Source organism: Oncorhynchus gorbuscha, unplaced genomic scaffold (genome assembly GCF_021184085.1).
Source record: "Oncorhynchus gorbuscha isolate QuinsamMale2020 ecotype Even-year unplaced genomic scaffold, OgorEven_v1.0 Un_scaffold_2489, whole genome shotgun sequence".
Taxonomy (NCBI): Eukaryota; Metazoa; Chordata; class Actinopteri; order Salmoniformes; family Salmonidae; genus Oncorhynchus; species Oncorhynchus gorbuscha.
In genome coordinates this window covers 30,167-45,000 of record NW_025746987.1, presented here as the reverse complement: position 1 = coordinate 45,000, position 14,834 = coordinate 30,167, and the positions used below count along the sequence as shown (strand labels likewise).

The window sequence follows — 14,834 nt, the reverse complement described above, 5'->3', positions numbered from 1 at the left end:
ATGTAGTGTTATGTAGTGTAGTGTTATGTAGTGTAGTGTAGTGTGGTGTTATGTAGTGTGGTGTTATGTAGTGTGGTGTTATGTAGTGTGGTGTAGTGTGGTGTTATGTAGTGTGGTGTAGTGTGGTGTTATGTAGTGTAGTGTTATGTAGTGTAGTGTTATGTAGTGTTATGTAGTGTAGTGTTATGTAGTGTAGTGTGGTGTTATGTAGTTTGGTGTTATGTAGTGTGGTGTTATGTAGTGTGGTGTAGTGTCGTGTAGTGTCGTGTAGTGTCATGTAGTGTGGTGTAGTGTTGTGTAGTGTGGTGTAGTGTGGTGTAGTGTTATGTAGTGTTATGTAGTGTAGTGTTATGTAGTGTAGTGTTATGTAGTGTAGTGTTATGTAGTGTAGTCTTATGTAGTGTAGTGTTATGTAGTGTAGTGTTATGTAGTGTAATGTAGTGTAGTGTTATGTAGTGTTATGTAGTGTAGTGTTATGTAGTGTTATGTAGTGTAGTGTTATGTAGTGTAGTGTTATGTAGTGTAGTGTTATGTAGTGTAGTGTTATGTAGTGTAGTGTTATGTAGTGTAGTGTTATGTAGTGTAGTGTTATGTAGTGTAGTGTTATGTAGTGTAGTGTAGTGTTATGTAGTGTAGTGTTATGTAGTGTAGTGTTATGTAGTGTAGTGTTATGTAGTGTTATGTAGTGTTATGTAGTGTAGTGTTATGTAGTGTAGTGTTATGTAGTGTAGTGTAGTGTTATGTAGTGTTATGTAGTGTAGTGTTATGTAGTGTTATGTAGTGTTATGTAGTGTAGTGTTATGTAGTGTTATGTAGTGTTATGTAGTGTAGTGTTATGTAGTGTCGTACCATCTGCATGGGGCAGTGTTTGATGTAGTGTCCATTCTTGCCACAGCGATAGCAGGTGTAATGTGCAGGAGGCGGTCCTATGGCCTTCTTAGAGTAACTGAGGAGGAGAGACACAGAAAAAAAAACACATTGAAAAAGGTCGAGCACAAAGTAGACCGGAATACTGGGTCGATTCCAAAACAACCAAAGAGCGTTGAAGCGCGAGGCTAAACTCGTCTCCGTTTTTACGTACACGTACAAACAGTGTACACGTACACAGAAACTCTGTGACAGAGAGCATCATCTTGCATCACCATATCATCTACGGTTCACGCTGCCACCGAGTCTCAAGTTTAAACATTAGACTACAGTTCACTGAAACAGCAGAGGTGTGGAGTCCCAACTACTACTAGTGTAGCTAGCCAGGCTGTCCACGCTCGAGTCGGACTCCAGTCACCAACTACAACTACTACTGATGTAGCTAGCCAGGCTGTCCACGTTCGAGTCGGACTCCAGTCACCAACTACAACTACTACTGGTGTAGCTAGCCAGGCTGTAGTACCAACTACTACTAGTGTAGCTAGCCAGGCTGTAGTACCAACTACTACTGGTGTAGCTAGCCAGGCTGTAGTACCAACTACTACTAGTGTAGCTTGCCAGGCTGTAGTACCAACTACTACTGGTGTAGCTAGCCAGGCTGTCCACGCTCGAGTCGGACTCCAGTCACCAACTACAACTACTACTGGTGTAGCTAGCCAGGCTGTAGTACCAACTACTACTAGTGTAGCTTGCCAGGCTGTAGTACCAACTACTACTGGTGTAGCTAGCCAGGCTGTAGTACCAACTACTACTAGTGTAGCTTGCCAGGCTGTAGTACCAACTACTACTGGTGTAGCTAGCCAGGCTGTCCACGCTCGAGTCGGACTCCAGTCACCAACTACAACTACTACTGGTGTAGCTAGCCAGGCTGTAGTACCAACTACTACTAGTGTAGCTTGCCAGGCTGTAGTACCAACTACTACTGGTGTAGCTAGCCAGGCTGTAGTACCAACTACTACTAGTGTAGCTTGCCAGGCTGTAGTACCAACTACTACTGGTGTAGCTAGCCAGGCTGTCCACGCTCGAGTCGGACTCCAGTCACCAACTACAACTACTACTGGTGTAGCTAGCCAGGCTGTAGTACCAACTACTACTAGTGTAGTAGTAGTAGTTGGTACTACAGCCTGGCTAGCTACACCAGTAGTAGTAGTTGGTACTATAGCCTGGCTAGCTACACCAGTAGTAGTAGTTGGTACTATAGCATGGCTAGCTACACCAGTAGTAGTAGTTGGTACTATAGCATGGCTAGCTACACCAGTAGTAGTAGTTGGTACTATAGCATGGCTAGCTACACCAGTAGTAGTAGTTGGTACTATAGCATGGCTAGCTACACCAGTAGTAGTAGTTGGTACTATAGCCTGGCTAGCTACACCAGTAGTAGTAGTTGGTACTATAGCCTGGCTAGCTACACCAGTAGTAGTAGTTGGTACTATAGCCTGGCTAGCTACACCAGTAGTAGTAGTTGGTACTATAGCCTGGCTAGCTACACCAGTAGTAGTAGTTGGTACTATAGCCTGGCTAGCTACACCAGTAGTAGTAGTTGGTACTATAGCCTGGCTAGCTACACCAGTAGTAGTAGTTGGTACGATAGCATGGCTAGCTACACCAGTAGTAGTAGTTGGTACTATAGCATGGCTAGCTACACCAGTAGTAGTAGTTGGTACTATAGCATGGCTAGCTACACCAGTAGTAGTAGTTGGTACTACAGCCTGGCTAGCTACACCAGTAGTAGTAGTTGGTACTACAGCCTGGCTAGCTACACCAGTAGTAGTAGATGGTACTACAGCCTGGCTAGCTACACCAGTAGTAGTAGATGGTACTACAGCCTGGCTAGCTACACCAGTAGTAGTAGTTGGTACTACAGCCTGGCTAGCTACACCAGTAGTAGTAGATGGTACTACAGCCTGGCTAGCTACACCAGTAGTAGTAGATGGTACTACAGCCTGGCTAGCTACACTAGTAGTAGTAGTTGGTACTACAGCCTGGCTAGCTACACCAGTAGTAGTAGATGGTACTACAGCCTGGCTAGCTACACTAGTAGTAGTAGTTGGTACTACAGCCTGGCTAGCTACACCAGTAGTAGTAGTTGGTACTATAGCCTGGCTAGCTACACCAGTAGTAGTAGTTGGTACTATAGCCTGGCTAGCTACACCAGTAGTAGTAGTTGGTACTATAGCATGGCTAGCTACACCAGTAGTAGTAGTTGGTACTATAGCATGGCTAGCTACACCAGTAGTAGTAGTTGGTACTATAGCATGGCTAGCTACACCAGTAGTAGTAGTTGGTACTATAGCATGGCTAGCTACACCAGTAGTAGTAGTTGGTACTATAGCATGGCTAGCTACACCAGTAGTAGTAGATGGTACTATAGCATGGCTAGCAGCCTCCACTCACTGTATGGGGTCATATTCACTGTTGGACTGGGACATCATGGCTCTGATCTTGTCATCCTCTGATGCATTGGCCTCCGCTAGGTTGGCAGTCTGGAGAGAAAGGGAGGAATGGGAGGAGAGGGGGAGGAATGGGAGGAGAGGGGGAGGAGGAGGAGAGGGGGAGGAGTATAGGGGAGAGGAATGAGGAGAGGGGGAGGAGTAGGAGAGGGCGAGGAGTATGGGCGAGAGGAATGAGGAGGAGTATGGGCGAGAGGAATGAGGAGTATGGGGAGAGGGCGAGAGGGATGGGGTGGAGTATGGGGAGAGGAAGGATGAGGAGAGGCATGAGGAGTATGGGCGAGGGGAATGAGGAGAGGCATGAGGAGGAGTATGGGCGAGGGGAATGAGGAGAGGCATGAGGAGGAGTATGGGCGAGGGGAATGAGGAGGAGTATGGGCGAGAGGAATGAGGAGGAGTATGGGCGAGAGGAATGAGGAGGAGTATGGGCGAGAGGAATGAGGAGGAGTATGGGCGAGAGGAATGAGGAGGAGTATGGGCGAGAGGAATGAGGAGGAGTATGGGCGAGAATAAATGAGGAGGAGTATGGGCGAGAGGAATGAGGAGGAATATGGGAATGAGGGAAGGAGTATGGGCGAGAGGAATGAGGAGGAGTATGGGCGAGAGGAATGAGGAGGAGTATGGGCGAGAGGAATGAGGAGGATGGGCGAGAAAAATGAGGAGGAGTATAAAGCGAGAGGAATGAGGAGGAGTATGGGCGAGAGGAATGAGGAGGAGTATGGGCGAGAGGAATGAGGAGGAGTATGGGCGAGAGGAATGAGGAGGAGTATGGGCGAGAGGAATGAGGAGGAGTATGGGCGAGAGGAATGAGGAGGAGTATGGGCGAGAGGAATGAGGAGGAGTATGGGCGAGAGGAATGAGGAGGAGTATGGGCGAGAGGAATGAGGAGGAGTATGGGCGAGAGGAATGAGGAGGAGTATGGGCGAGAGGAATGAGGAGGAGTATGGGCGAGAGGAATGAGGAGGAGTATGGGCGAGAGGAATGAGGAGGAGTATGGGCGAGAGGAATGAGGAGAGGGGAATGAGGAGGGGGATGGGCGAGGGGAATGAGGAGGGGGATGGGCGAGAGGAATGAGGAGAGGGGAATGAGGAGGGGGATGGGCGAGGGAATGAGGAGGGGATGGGCGAGAGGAATGAGGAGGGGGATGGGCGAGGGAATGAGGAGGAGTATGGGCGAGGGAATGAGGAGGGGGATGGGAATGAGGAGAGAGGAATGAGGAGATGGGGAATGAGGAGGGGGATGGGCGAGGGGAATGAGGAGGGGGATGGGCGAGAGGAATGAGGAGGGGGATGGGCGAGGGAATGAGGAGGAGTATGGGCGAGAGGAATGAGGAGGGGGATGAGGAGTATGGGCGAGGGGAATGAGGAGAGGGATGAGGAGTATGGGCGAGGGGAATGAGGAGAGGGATGAGGAGTATGGGCGAGGGAATGAGGAGAGGAATGAGGAGAGGGGAATGAGGAGGGGGATGGGCGAGGGGAATGAGGAGGGGGATGGGCGAGGGAATGAGGAGGGGGATGGGCGAGGGGAATGAGGAGGGGGATGGGCGAGGGAATGAGGAGGGGGATGGGCGAGGGGAATGAGGAGGGGGATGGGCGAGAGGAATGAGGAGGGGGATGGGCGAGAGGAATGAGGAGGGGGATGGGCGAGAGGAATGAGGAGGGGGATGGGCGAGAGGAATGAGGAGGGGATGGGCGAGAGGAATGAGGAGGGGATGGGCGAGAGGAATGAGGAGGGGGATGGGCGAGAGGAATGAGGAGGGGGATGGGCGAGAGGAATGAGGAGGGGGATGGGCGAGAGGAATGAGGAGGGGATGGGCGAGAGGAATGAGGAGGGGGATGGGCGAGAGGAATGAGGAGGGGGATGGGCGAGAGGAATGAGGAGGGGGATGGGCGAGAGGAATGAGGAGGGGATGGGCGAGAGGAATGAGGAGGAGGATGGGCGAGAGGAATGAGGAGGGATGGGCGAGAGGAATGAGGAGGAGTATGGGCGAGAGGAATGAGGAGAGGGGGAGGAGTATGGGCGAGAGGAATGAGGAGAGGGGAGGAGTATGGGCGAGAGGAATGAGGAGAGGGGGAGGAGTATGGGCGAGAGGAATGAGGAGAGGGGAGGAGTATGGGCGAGAGGAATGAGGAGAGGGGAGGAGTATGGGCGAGAGGAATGAGGAGAGGGGGGGAGTATGGGCGAGAGGAATGAGGAGAGGGGGAGGAGTATGGGCGAGAGGAATGAGGAGAGGGGGAGGATTATGGGCGAGAGGAATGAGGAGAGGGGGAGGATTATGGGCGAGAGGAATGAGGAGAGGGGGAGGAGTATGGGCGAGAGGAATGAGGAGAGGGGGAGTATGGGGAGAGGAATGAGGAGAGGGGGGAGGAGTATGGGGAGAGGAATGAGGAGAGGGGGAGGAGTATGGGGAGAGGAATGAGGAGAGGGGGAGGAGTATGAGGAGAGGAATGAGGAGAGGAATGAGGAGAGGAATGAGGAGAGGAATGAGGAGAGGAATGAGGAGGGAATGAGGAGAGGGGGAGGGGATTGAGGAGAGGGGGAGGGGATTGAGGAGAGGGGAGGGAGGAATATGGGGAGAGGAATGAGGAGAGGGATGAGAGGAATGAGGAGAGGGAATGAGGAGAGGAATGAGGAGAGGAATGAGGAGAGGAATGAGGAGAGGAATGAGGAGGGGATTGAGGAGAGGAATGAGGAGGGGATTGAGGAGAGGGGGAGGGGATTGAGGAGAGGGGGAGGGGATTGAGGAGAGGGGGAGGGAGGAATATGGGGAGAGGAATGAGGAGAGGGGGAGGAGTATGGGGAGAGGAATGGGGAGAGGAATGAGGAGGGATGAGAGGAATGAGAGGAATGAGGAGAGGAATGAGGAGAGGAATGAGGAGAGGAATGAGGAGAGGAATGAGGAGAGGAATGAGGAGAGGAATGAGGAGAGGAATGAGAGGATTGAGGAGAGGGGGAGGAGTTAGAGGAAGATGCCAAGAGTTAAGGTGATAATCAATTCACATTTTAATTCATTCCTCAAATTGAGTTGAAATTAAATTAACCCCAACCTGATTCCCAAAGACCAAACACACACAGAGAGAGAGACAGTACCTTAGAGAGCTGGGCCAGGGAGACGGACGGTGAAGAGTCGGTCTGAAGGAGAAGAGCAACATTAAGACAGAACAGAGTCAAGGTGGGACATCACCACCTGTCTGCCTGGGAGGCAGACACGGGCTCAAATCTAGATGACACGGCTTCTTCCCGTCTCCTTCTGAAAAGACACTGGAGGAGGAGAAGATTCCATCCACCAGTCTTTTGAGGAGGAGGCAGGAGATAGGAGGTGAGGAATCAAGGACACACAGTAGATTGATCACCCCTATTCCACAGCCAGAGAGGCAGATCTTATACATCCAGTCAACTCATATCACTACTACAGTGTGACAGTTACACCAATGTTATGGTTCAGTAGTTCTGACCAGAAGACCATCAGGAACACCATGGTGGAGGGGTCAGTTTCCCCCACTCTAAACACTGATCTGGGCTCAGTTCTTCATCTCCACGTGAATGGTTATGGTAAGGATTTGGTGGCAGGGAAGCTGATCCTAGATCTGTACCTAGGGGACGAACGCAGCAGAGCCTGACCATTTCCTCACCGTCGTCCTTCTCCAACACGACGAGAGGGACCGCGAAACATTCACACAGGAACTGGTGCTGGGTGGGGGGGGGGGTACATTGGTGCTACAGCCTGGCTAGCTACACTAGTAGTAGATGGTTTTACAGCCTGGCGAGCTACACTAGTAGTAGTAGTAGATGGTTTTACAGCCAGGCAAGCTACACTAGTAGTAGATTGTTTTACAGCCTGGCTAGCTACACTAGTAGTAGATGGTTTTACAGCCTGGCTAGCTACACTAGTAGTAGTAGTAGTTGGTGCTACAGCCTGGCGAGCTACACTAGTAGTAGTTGGTACTACAGCCTGGCGAGCTACACTAGTAGTAGTAGATGGTTTTACAGCCAGGCGAGCTACACTAGTAGTAGATTGTTTTACAGCCTGGCTAGCTACACTAGTAGTAGATGGTTTTACAGCCTGGCTAGCTACACTAGTAGTAGATGGTTTTACAGCCTGGCAAGCTACACTAGTAGTAGTAGATGGTGCTACAGCCTGGCTAGCTACACTAGTAGTAGTTGGTACGACAGCCTGGCAAGCTACACTAGTAGTAGATGGTGCTACAGCCTGGCTAGCTACACTAGTAGTAGTAGTTGGTACTACAGCCTGGCTAGCTACACTAGTAGTAGTTGGTACTACAGCCTGGCTAGCTACACTAGTAGTAGTAGTTGGTACTACAGCCTGGCTAGCTACACTAGTAGTAGTAGTTGGTACAACAGCCTGGCTAGCTACACTAGTAGTAGTAGTAGTTGGTACAACAGCCTGGCTAGCTACACTAGTAGTAGTAGTAGTTGGTACGACAGCCTGGCTAGCTACACTAGTAGTAGTTGGTACGACAGCCTGGCTAGCTACACCAGTAGTAGTTGGTACGACAGCCTGGCTAGCTACACCAGTAGTAGTTGGTACGACAGCCTGGCTAGCTACACTAGTAGTAGTAGTTGGTATAACAGCCTGACTAGCTACACCAGTAGTAGTAGGTGGTACTTCAGCCTTGCTAGCTACACTAGTAGTAGTAGTAGTAGTTGGTATTACAGCCTGGCTAGCTCCACTAGTTGTAGTCGGTACTTCCGCCTGGCTAGCTCCACTAGTTGTAGTCGGTACTTCCGCCTGGCTAGCTACACCACTAGTAGTAGTTGGTACTACAGCCTGGCTAGCTACACCACTAGTAGTAGTTGGTACTTCCGCCTGGCTAGCTACACCACTAGTAGTAGTTGGTATAACAGCCTGGCTGGCTACATTAATAGTAGGTATTACAGCAGAGTTTGCTACACCAGTAGTAGTAGGAATTACAGCCTGGCTAAGTACATCACTAATGGTAGTAGTAGTAGGTGGTGGTGGTGGTATTTACAGCTGCGCTAGCTACATTTGTAGCTGTAGTTGGTATTACTACCTAGACCAGCCTAGCTTGATTACTAATACTGGTGTAGCTAGCCCCTGACTATACACCAGTATTAGTAATAATAGCTGTTGTTGTGGCCCTTTACTACACTATGAGCTAACAGGATTAAGTCCAGAGCTAGGTAACAGACTGAGCTAACAGGATTAAGTCCAGAGCTAGGTAACAGACTAATTAAGTCCAGAGCTTAAGTCAGAGCTAAGAACGGCACAGACTATGAGCAGGATTAAGTCCAGAGCTAGGTAACAGACTATGAGCTAACAGGATTAAATCCAGAGCTAGGCAACAGACTATGAGCTAACAGGATTAAGCCCAGAGCTAGGTAACAGGCTGAGCTAACAGGATTAAGCCCAGAGCTAGGTAACAGGCTGAGCTAACAGGATTAAGCCCAGAGCTAGGTAACAGACTGAGCTAACATGATTAAATTCAGAGCTAGGTAACAGACTGAGCTAACATGATTAAATTCAGAGCTAGGTAACAGACTATGAGCTAACAGGATTAAGTCCAGAGCGTGGTAACAGACTGAGCTAACAGGATTAAGTTTCAGAGCTAGGCCGGTCTAGGGAACAGACTATGAGCTAACAGGATTAAATCCAGAGCGAGGTAACAGACTATGGGCTAACAGGATTAAGTCCAGAGCTAGGTAACAGACTATGGGCTAACAGGATTAAGTTTTAGAGCTAGGCCGGTCTAGGGAACAGACTGAGCTAACAGGATTACGTTTTAGAGCTAGGCAACAGACTATGAGCTAACAGGATTCAGTTTGAGAGCTAGGCAACAGACTATGAGCTAACAGGATTCAGTTTGAGAGCTAGGTAACAGAATATGAGCTAACAGGATTCAGTTTGAGAGCTAGGTAACAGAATATGAGCTAACAGGATTAAGTCCAGAGCTAGGTAACAGACTATGAGCTAACAGGATTAAGTCCAGAGCTAGGCAACAGACTATGAGCTAACAGGATTCAGTTTGAGAGCTAGGTAACAGAATATGAGCTAACAGGATTAAGTCCAGAGCTAGGTAACAGACTATGAGCTAACAGGATTAAGTCCAGAGCTAGGCAACAGACTATGAGCTAACAGGATTCAGTTTGAGAGCTAGGTAACAGAATATGAGCTAACAGGATTAAGTCCAGAGCTAGGTAACAGACTATGAGCTAACAGGATTAAGTCCAGAGCTAGGCCGGTCTAGGTAACCGATTAGATCACGTTACACCAGTTAACCCAAGATCCTATTTCCGAGCCACTGCATGTAGCTATATGGTAACAGGTGAAGTGAACCATGATGCCTTCACTACTCCTCATCTACAGCAGTGTCTGGAGTGAGGAGCTATGGGTCCACTTAGGATGATCTATCTAATGCAAAACAATAAAATAAAACGCATTTCTTTTAAACAATACTTTCACTACCATAACCATTAAACAATAGTAGTAACCAATAGCCATTATAACACTAGAAAAGGGTCAAAGGGGAAGAGGGAGGGTAGAGAGGTCTGGTTTAGTAAGCAATAAACTCTTCGTCGTCGCTGTCATCATCATCATCATCAGAGCAGAGGCTGGAAGGTTCAGAGGTCACTGTGAAGGGAAGACACAGGGTCTGGTGTGGTTGGTGCACGTGCTCACAACAGAACACATAACCTCTTTATTGACAGTTCTTGGCAGCGTACAGCAGCAACCAAACACAACCCTGTCGCCCCGGGAACCTACCATGCCACACAGTCAGAACCCTGTGATGTCATAATAGATAATTTCAGTGATGTAATTAATTGTCTCTGTGATGTCATAATGCTATCATCATGGCACCGCTTTTTGGAACTCTGTACCAAACATGATTGTGAATTCAGTAGTCATCATAATAAGTACTTAACACCTAGTTTACAGTTTAGCTTTAAGTTAAAAAAAATATTGCAAAGTAGACAAAATGCATTGCATTTATAAGTAGTTTGTAGTAAAAAAAAATATAAAAATAAACTTGAGTGAACAAAAGGATCAACTATGTCCAGTCCATATTAAAAATGTCAGAATACGATGAGAGAACAACATTAGCACAGCCAAATATCAGCAATTAAACTTCAGGTTAAGAACACTGTTGAACAGGAACCAAATGATTTACCCCACACAAAACGTATGCATTAGTCTTACAGTCAATACGTCCCAAACTCATTGCTATAACACCACGTGAAAGAAAAAGCTCCCATTGGTTTGAAGTAAAGTAGTAACAACCCGCCTGTAGGATCATGAAGCATCGTCTCAACACACAAGGGGATGTGGTGGTGTGGGGGGGGGGCTCTGTAACAGTGGCAGGCTAACAACACCACGCTAACCGTTGTTTCAATATGAAAATACAGTCACAATATAGTTCAGATCCATCAACACATTGAACAACATTAAAAATAAAAAAAACACAGTGAGTTACAACAACAACAAAAGAGAACAAGCAGTTGGGAACCAATCAAAACAGAATATTAATCACCATGACAACTCAGAGTTAACTCTTGACCAATCAGAACAGAGATTACACAGTATCTTTAACCACCAGAGCAGAGTTTATAAACAGCGGACAGAGATAGTAAGGAAAATGAGAGGGCTTTGTTTTGAATATTAATCACCATGACAACTCAGAGTTAACTCTTGACCAATCAGAGATAGTAAGGAAAATGAGAGGGCTTTGTTACATACGGGTCTGGAGGATCCAGCAGCCATGTCAGAACGGTCACTACAAAAACAAACAAACAACAACAAGTCAACAACCACCACAGACATGGACTAGACAACAGGTTAGAATAGAATAGCTAGGCTGGTCTGACTGGATACTAGTGTGTGGAGGGGGGTTACTATTTGACTGGATACTAGTGTGTGGAGGGGGGGTACTACCTGTCTGACTGGATACTAGTGTGTGGAGGGGGGGGTACTACCTGTCTGACTGGATACTAGTGTGTGGAGGGGGGGGTTACTATTTGACTGGATACTAGTGTGTGGAGGGGGGGGTTACTATTTGACTGGATACTAGTGTGTGGAGGGGGGTTACTATTTGACTGGATACTAGTGTGTGGAGGGGGTGTTACTATTTGACTGGATACTAGTGTGTGGAGGGGGGGTTACTATTTGACTGGATACTAGTGTGTGGAGGGGGGTTACTATTTGACTGGATACTAGTGTGTGGAGGGGGGGGGTTACTATTTGACTGGATACTAGTGTGTGGAGGGGGGTTACTATTTGACTGGATACTAGTGTGTGGAGGGGGGGTTACTACCTGTCTGACTGGATACTAGTGTGTGGAGGGGGGGGTACTACCTGTCTGACTGGATACTAGTGTGTGGAGGGGGGGGTACTACCTGTCTGACTGGATACTAGTGTGTGGAGGGGGGTTACTATTTGACTGGATACTAGTGTGTGGAGGGGGGAGTTACTATTTGACTGGATACTAGTGTGTGGAGGGGGGGGGGTACTATTTGACTGGATACTAGTGTGTGGAGGGGGGGGTTACTATTTGACTGGATACTAGTGTGTGGAGGGGGGTTACTATTTGACTGGATACTAGTGTGTGGAGGGGGGTTACTATTTGACTGGATACTAGTGTGTGGAGGGGGGGGTTACTATTTGACTGGATACTAGTGTGTGGAGGGGGGTTACTATTTGACTGGATACTAGTGTGTGGAGGGGGGTTACTATTTGACTGGATACTAGTGTGTGGAGGGGGTTACTATTTGACTGGATACTAGTGTGTGGAGGGGAGGGGGGTTACTATTTGACTGGATACTAGTGTGTGGGGGGGTTACTATTTGACTGGATACTAGTGTGTGGAGGGGGGTTACTATTTGACTGGATACTAGTGTGTGGAGGGGGGGGGGTACTATTTGACTGGATACTAGTGTGTGGAGGGGGGGGGTTACTATTTGACTGGATACTAGTGTGTGGAGGGGGGTACTATTTGACTGGATACTAGTGTGTGGAGGGGGGGGGGGTTTACTATTTGACTGGATACTAGTGTGTGTGGGGGGGTTACTATTTGACTGGATACTAGTGTGTGGAGGGGGTTACTATTTGACTGGATACTAGTGTGTGGAGGGGGGTTACTATTTGACTGGATACTAGTGTGTGGAGGGGGGGGTTACTATTTGACTGGATACTAGTGTGTGGAGGAGGGGTTACTATTTGACTGGATACTAGTGTGTGGAGGGGGGTTACTATTTGACTGGATACTAGTGTGTGGAGGGGAGGGGGGTTACTATTTGACTGGATACTAGTGTGTGGAGGGGGTTACTATTTGACTGGATACTAGTGTGTGGAGGGGGGTTACTATTTGACTGGATACTAGTGTGTGGAGGGGGAGGGGGGGGTTACTATTTGACTGGATACTAGTGTGTGGAGGGGGGTACTATTTGACTGGATACTAGTGTGTGGAGGGGGGGGTTACTATTTGACTGGATACTAGTGTGTGGAGGGGGGGGTTTACTATTTGACTGGATACTAGTGTGTGGGGGGGGTTACTATTTGACTGGATACTAGTGTGTGGAGGGGGGTTACTATTTGACTGGATACTAGTGTGTGGAGGGGAGGGGGTTACTATTTGACTGGATACTAGTGTGTGGAGGGGGGTTACTATTTGACTGGATACTAGTGTGTGGAGGGGGGGGTTACTATTTGACTGGATACTAGTGTGTGGAGGGGAGGGGGGTTACTATTTGACTGGATACTAGTGTGTGGAGGGGGGGTTACTATTTGACTGGATACTAGTGTGGAGGGGGGTTACTATTTGACTGGATACTAGTGTGTGGAGGGGGGTTACTATTTGACTGGATACTAGTGTGTGGAGGGGGGTGGTTACTATTTGACTGGATACTAGTGTGTGGAGGGGGGGTTACTATTTGACTGGATACTAGTGTGTGGAGGGGGTTACTATTTGACTGGATACTAGTGTGTGGAGGGGGGTTACTATTTGACTGGATACTAGTGTGTGGAGGGGGGTTACTATTTGACTGGATACTAGTGTGTGGAGGGGGTTACTATTTGACTGGATACTAGTGTGTGGAGGTGGGGGTTACTATTTGACTGGATACTAGTGTGTGGAGGGGGGTTACTATTCGACTGGATACTAGTGTGTGGAGGGGGGAGGGGGGTTACTATTTGACTGGATACTAGTGTGTGGAGGGGGGTTACTATTTGACTGGATACTAGTGTGTGGAGGGGGGGGTTACTATTTGACTGGATACTAGTGTGTGGAGGGGGGGGGGTACTATTTGACTGGATACTAGTGTGTGGAGGGGGTTACTATTTGACTGGATACTAGTGTGTGGAGGGGGGTACTATTTGACTGGATACTAGTGTGTGGAGGGGGGTTACTATTTGACTGGATACTAGTGTGTGGAGGGGGGGTTACTATTTGACTGGATACTAGTGTGTGGAGGGGGGGGTTACTATTTGACTGGATACTAGTGTGTGGAGGGGGGGGGTTACTATTTGACTGGATACTAGTGTGTGGAGGGGAGGGGGTTACTATTTGACTGGATACTAGTGTGTGGAGGGGGGTTACTATTTGACTGGATACTAGTGTGTGGAGGGGGGTTACTATTTGACTGGATACTAGTGTGTGGGGGGGTTACTATTTGACTGGATACTAGTGTGTGGAGGGGAGGGGGGTTACTATTTGACTGGATACTAGTGTGTGGAGGGGGAGGGGGGGGTTACTATTTGACTGGATACTAGTGTGTGGAGGGGGGTTACTATTTGACTGGATACTAGTGTGTGGAGGGGGGGGGGGTTACTATTTGACTGGATACTAGTGTGTGGAGGGGGGTTACTATTTGACTGGATACTAGTGTGTGGAGGGGGGTTACTATTTGACTGGATACTAGTGTGTGGAGGGGGGGGTTACTATTTGACTGGATACTAGTGTGTGGAGGGGGGGGGTTACTATTTGACTGGATACTAGTGTGTGGAGGGGGGGTTACTATTTGACTGGATACTAGTGTGTGGAGGGGGTTACTATTTGACTGGATACTAGTGTGTGGAGGGGGGTTACTATTTGACTGGATACTAGTGTGTGGAGGGGGTTACTATTTGACTGGATATTAGTGTGTGGAGGGGGGTTACTATTTGACTGGATACTAGTGTGTGGAGGGGGTTACTATTTGACTGGATACTAGTGTGTGGAGGGGGGTTACTATTTGACTGGATACTAGTGTGTGGAGGGGGTTACTATTTGACTGGATACTAGTGTGTGGAGGGGGGTTACTATTTGACTGGATACTAGTGTGTGGAGGGGGGGTTACTATTTGACTGGATACTAGTGTGTGGAGGGGGGGTTACTATTTGACTGGATACTAGTGTGTGGAGGGGGGGGGGTTACTATTTGACTGGATACTAGTGTGTGGAGGGGGGTTACTATTTGACTGGATACTAGTGTGTGGAGGGGGGAGGGG

The 14,834-nt window shown here is 48.4% G+C and overlaps 1 protein-coding gene across 1 annotated transcript in view; it reads right to left on the bottom strand.

The window, feature by feature from the left end:
- LOC124025857 (E3 ubiquitin-protein ligase RBBP6-like) overlaps positions 1 to 14,834 on the bottom strand; it is a 60,649-nt gene that overhangs the window by 25,692 nt on the left and 20,123 nt on the right. Inside the window, exons 3-6 of the mRNA XM_046339175.1 lie at positions 11,092 to 11,128; positions 6,468 to 6,509; positions 3,322 to 3,410; positions 850 to 946 (exon numbers count right to left, since the gene is read on the bottom strand). Of these exons, the coding sequence (XP_046195131.1) occupies positions 850 to 946; positions 3,322 to 3,410; positions 6,468 to 6,509; positions 11,092 to 11,128 (265 nt within the window). The remainder of the gene's footprint in view (positions 1 to 849; positions 947 to 3,321; positions 3,411 to 6,467; positions 6,510 to 11,091; positions 11,129 to 14,834) is intronic.